General features: G+C 34.7%; 1 protein-coding gene across 3 annotated transcripts; it reads right to left on the reverse strand.

The window, feature by feature from the left end:
• Window positions 1–436: 436 nt before the first annotated feature.
• On the reverse strand, window positions 437–4,265 carry LOC132282630 (uncharacterized). 3 transcript variants are annotated; one of them, XM_059784372.1, is made up of 3 exons: window positions 3,765–4,265; window positions 2,788–2,890; window positions 437–667 (listed from the first exon to the last, which is right to left on the reverse strand). In XM_059784372.1, exons 1-2 carry the CDS (start codon window positions 4,174–4,176, stop codon window positions 2,814–2,816), a joined length of 489 nt encoding a protein of 162 aa, XP_059640355.1. In that variant the 5' UTR covers window positions 4,177–4,265; the 3' UTR covers window positions 437–667; window positions 2,788–2,813. The 3 variants fall into 3 exon arrangements, with proteins under 3 accessions (XP_059640355.1, XP_059640354.1, XP_059640353.1); XM_059784371.1 differs by having other exon boundaries at window positions 437–670; XM_059784370.1 differs by having other exon boundaries at window positions 437–707.
• Between the last annotated feature and the right edge of the window lie 713 nt (window positions 4,266–4,978).

Below are 4,978 nucleotides of genomic sequence, written 5' to 3' on the forward strand. Positions count from 1 at the left end.
CATTTTGATATTAGTCTAGAATAAACACGCTTTATTTTTTGAAATTCTAATTCGTTCACGACTTTAAAATGCGTTGTGTGATAAAAAAGTGTAATACTTTACCTATAGCATATTGCTCCTGCCCATAGAGGTCGTCGCTCAGTGAGAGACTGAATTGCATAAGTAGTGGAAATGGAGGGGTTTACAAAAGAGAAGATGCATCGACAATTCTAACACCCCACCCAAGTGCAGTCACAAATTTGATAATGTCACTGCAAAACCAAGTCTAATAGTTGAACATACACTCCGCACAAAGAGGCCACATCTATTATACAAAATTACATTAGGAGTAGTTATTTACATGCATATAGGATAACGATTATGTACATGCCTACCAAAAAAACGTTAGGAGTGGTTATTTACATGCACATAGGATAACGATTATGTACATGCATACTAAAAAAAGCAGCAGAGGCTATCAACAAGAAATAGCAATAGGACAACATGGTTGAATATCATATAGTGCAAATTGCAGGCTAACAACATATCTTTTGACAACAGAATTAATAACACAGTTGTTTTTAAGGCCATAGACTAAAGAAATGTCTTCCACCTCGCTGGTCAGGTTGCATCTGTACAGCTTCTTCCACTAAGTTACCCATCGCTACATTTCTTCTCCTCTTTTTTCCTTCTTGTGCCATATAAAAAATATACAAGTGTTAATCAGCCTGCATATCACAGCAGCTAAACCATTAAAATAAAATCATTATAACAAGGTCAAGTACTTTTTTGTATCAACTACTAGTACTAAGTAACACGTAACTAAAATTTTCTTCTCCTCTTTTTCCCTTCTTATGCCACATTAAAATATACAAGTGTTAAACAGGCAGCAACTAAACCATAACAATAAAATTGTTATAGTGAAACCAAGTACCTTTTTTTATTTTTTTTATTTTATCAGCTACGCTAAACTTGTCATTGGGTAAGAAAATCGACAAGACTTCAGAAATATGATGTCCAATTTGGTATGGTTTCATTGAGATATCATCAGTGATACTTAAAGGCTTTTGTTGCTGGAACATTATCTAGACCACTCAAATCTGTTTTGGCAGAAAGGTTAAATGTCACTCTTTACATCATCCTACAAAATTATACAATGAAGCAATGATTTAACCATTTCCCAAAAAACCCAAAGGATCCACATTTCAGTTATGCCATGCTACAAACCACCCTGGTTTCATACACACAGAATTAGTCATATTTCGAATGACATGGTCCTCAAGTATAGAATTTCCATCATAAACAACAGAAAATCGTACGAGAGATTCTCCTCAGCCCACCACATCCAGAAACACGCCACATAAATCAGCACAGGACGCTTTAAAGCAATAATCACAAAATTGCCATAATACACTTGCCTACCCTAGTATGATCATGGCACATGTTGTGCTAATGCATCATTTGACAAGAATTTTGACATCTAAGCAATGCAACTGAATGATAAAAAAGGTTGGCCTTGGAAACAGGGTGGTCATGAATGAAGATTCCATACCCCTCCCCTCAAGATAATGAATAACTGAATTAAATGATCCAATGTCCCATGGACATGTCAGGTCACGAAAGGGCCTACGCCAGTAACAGATACTCACTCCTTAGCTTACTCGATAACACCCACACACCTCATGTATATAATATATTCATCCAAAGTTTTTGAAATCTCATTTTGCATCTTTCAACTGTTCTGTCAATGTCTAGCGGTCTCAATCTCAATGACTCTTTCAGTCTCTCTCCCCAGTCTTGAGGCATAAACATATATATATATATATATATATATATATATTTGCAAATACACATACATATACAAAATATAAACACATGTATATATTTAAACAAACTAAGCATACTTTTTGGCATATGAAAATCTCGGGTTTTTGTGAAAGTTTTTCATCTTTGATCTTTGCTTTGGTTGAGATTTATGCTAAATTCAATATTTTGTTCTTATATCTTCCTGTAATATATATTCATACATAAATTTGTGTATTTGTATATATTAGACTATTAGTGCATTGTTTTCTGCTTATCTTCATTTTCTTTGTTACTGAGGATACAAGTAGGATTAATTATGTTCGACTTGAAAGAGAATATGGCCATCAGCGTATAATCTATTTGATTGGTCACTGTAGTTCTGCATTTCAATATGATATACCATTTTGTTAAAAGATTTGCAGACAAAATTAGAACACACGAATCTGAGAGTTTTGGAAACTCTCTCTCATAAGTTGGTCCCCGCATAGTGTGTGATATGTTGGCTTAGAATGGTTTTTTTTTTTTTTTTTTTTTTTTTTTTCAGTAAACTGTGGCATATTATTTCGATGTTCCAAAACACATTTTTCAATCATTTAACACACTTGTTTTTTTATATGGCCTCTACAAATACATTCATTTACATTTAGGCTCCAGCTTATAGCTGTTTCTCTACAAGTTTACCAATTACCATATACAGGTAATTGATTATTCGATTACCATAAGTAGACTTGCTACTGGAACAATAATCAGTTGGTCACAGCTAAAGATTTTTTCCTTTTTTAATAAACAAGACATGCATTTCAAGAGAACGTTCTTGCTACAATATCATCGTGATTGCTAAATATATAACCAAGTATTAAACTTTGATTTGTATAATATAAAGAGTGCCTCTCTCATCCAATCTCTGTCCAGATAAACCAGTAAATATTACAAAAAGAAAGTGGTCACACGAACATCAGTTAATATGCTATAATACAGCTGTCAATGTTGAACTCCACTCACCGAGATGCATTTTTTTGTCAGAATTGTCATTCATCATCATCCTCCTCAGTTTGTGACGTGTTTCTGGATGTTGTCTCTGCCTCCACTGGATGGGGAGTTGCATCTGGAATTGAGCAAGAAAGAGGCATGAAGAAAATTAGATCATGTCACATTTCATCAAAGATGTAAAAAAAATCAGTAGAACTTGAAATTCCTGCCCATGTCACAAAACCATAGTTATAAATTGCCCAAATAATGAAATTTAGTCCGGCACCTTCTACATCTTAATTGGCCACTCATACAACTGCAAACAGCCCAAAGAAATTACATGTCTGACCATAGTGCAAGTGTATCAAAAATCCGTTTTGGAGTGCAAACGGTGGAATTTGGGTATAAAACTACTCTAACCCAACGCAAAAGAAAAATAGATATCTCATCAGTGTTAAAAGTTCTACGATGTCTTGGACTCTTGGCACCTACAAGAAAATTAAGGTGACCCCATTCATGCAACATATGGAAAAATATAATGATTGATCAATTGGCATTACAGCCCTAGGAGCTATGTCAAGCTTTATTACACCAGCTTGACTGCCCAATATCACAAATTTATATCAATTGTAATGGATGACACAAAACTTCCAACAAGCACAAGCACGTTACTTTGAAAGATTTTTTTTCCAGATACTTGCACCTAAACTATGCAATGCAGAAATAATAACCTACAATCCAAACAAAGTTTATCATTAAACGAGACCCATTGATACATAACGCTAGAAAACTAGAACTTAAGCATGTTTCGCAATTCTCTTAAACTTGGTTTGGATATCAAGTGGAGCTTTTGAACAACATCGAATTGGACAATAAATAAAGAAGTTAAATTTTACATTAATCAAAAAAGTTTAGCAAATTTCCACATTAATCAATTCAATCAAAATCAAAAAATCATATATCACTGACAAAATGGGTTTATGTGCATAATAAAATGAGCCGCAGCATACCACTGACGAAATAGGCCGAGGAAGGCCACCCACGAACGTTAGTCAACGACATCACCTCCTCTTCAGTCAACGTATTCGCCAACTTCTGAACCAAATCGGCGATCCCGTATGACGGTCGACGAGGCGGAACCCAATACGAAGATCCCGGGACGAACGGCAGCCAATCAGGAGCCGATCTCTTGGCGATGATTCGGTGAATCGCGTCCTCAATCCTCTGTACCGCCAAGGCCTCGCGTTGCTGTTCGGAATCGGAATCGACGAGATTGGGATCCCCAATTTGGGGGTTACCGGACTGACTCGATTGATTCCGGAGGGTTGCGATGCGAGATACGTGAGGGGTTGGTGGGGATTTGGTGGCGAAGAGAGAGGGGTTGGAGGTGCGAATTAGGGTTTGAGAGAGAGAACGCGCCATGTAAAAATGCAGAGATATAGAATTTTAGAAAGAGAGAGAGAGTGATGGATAATTCGGAGAGAGAGACTGCTGATGGTGTAGAGAAATGTGAGCTATATATGTGGTCGTTCTCTAGATTTAGCCAAATATTGTAGAGGCGGTTTACACGTGTTAATGTTCGCTCCTGCACAGCGTATTTAAATTCTGAACAAATACAAAAATTTACACTGCCTAATTACACCATCTATTATTATTATTATTATTATTATTATTATTATTATTTCTGTCACTCAAAAATTTACTATAAAGGAATGGGAGTCTAACACTGGGATTTTATTATTAGACTATTTTCTTATAATTACCACCTAATTATTGGGGGAAAATATACACCATCTATTAAATAGAACTAACAAAATTAGGGGTTATTTTTTTATAATAAATATATGCTATGTATTTATTTATATTTATATATGAAAATGGATAATCAAAAACTTTTCTCTCTCAAAACATCTGTAAGGGCAAGTGGTATAGTGCTAGCCATACAGGCTAGCAAAGTTTTGTTGGATTGCTAGTCACATCAGCAATTGTGTTTATGTGGTTAGCAACAATATATTGCAATTTTTTGAACACGGTATGGGTTAATTGATATTTATTATTTTATTATTTTTTGTTGTACTTTTTTAATACATTTAATATTTTTTGAGTAAAAAAAATTAAAAATTTATGTATTTTTTTGTTTGCTTGTATTTTTTAAAACGGTTACTTTTTCAACCACTTGAATTTTTTTTTTATTATATATTGCTATCTTTTAGTCACGGTATGG

The sequence above is a fragment of the Cornus florida genome, unplaced genomic scaffold (genome assembly GCF_030987335.1).
Source record: "Cornus florida cultivar Cherokee Brave unplaced genomic scaffold, ASM3098733v1 CherokeeBrave_3.0.0_Hap2_Chr11, whole genome shotgun sequence".
NCBI lineage: Eukaryota > Viridiplantae > Streptophyta > Magnoliopsida > Cornales > Cornaceae > Cornus > Cornus florida.

What these genes read in the sequence shown, in the direction of transcription:
- LOC132282630 (XM_059784372.1), bottom strand. Translation starts at nt 4,176, where the DNA reads ATGGCGCGTTCTCTCTCTCAAACCCTAATTCGCACCTCCAACCCCTCT. An exon ending in CTCGGCCTATTTCGTCAGTG is followed by an intron (nt 2,891 to 3,764) that starts GTATGCTGCGGC and finishes GCTCAATTCCAG; the next exon opens with ATGCAACTCCCCATCCAGTG.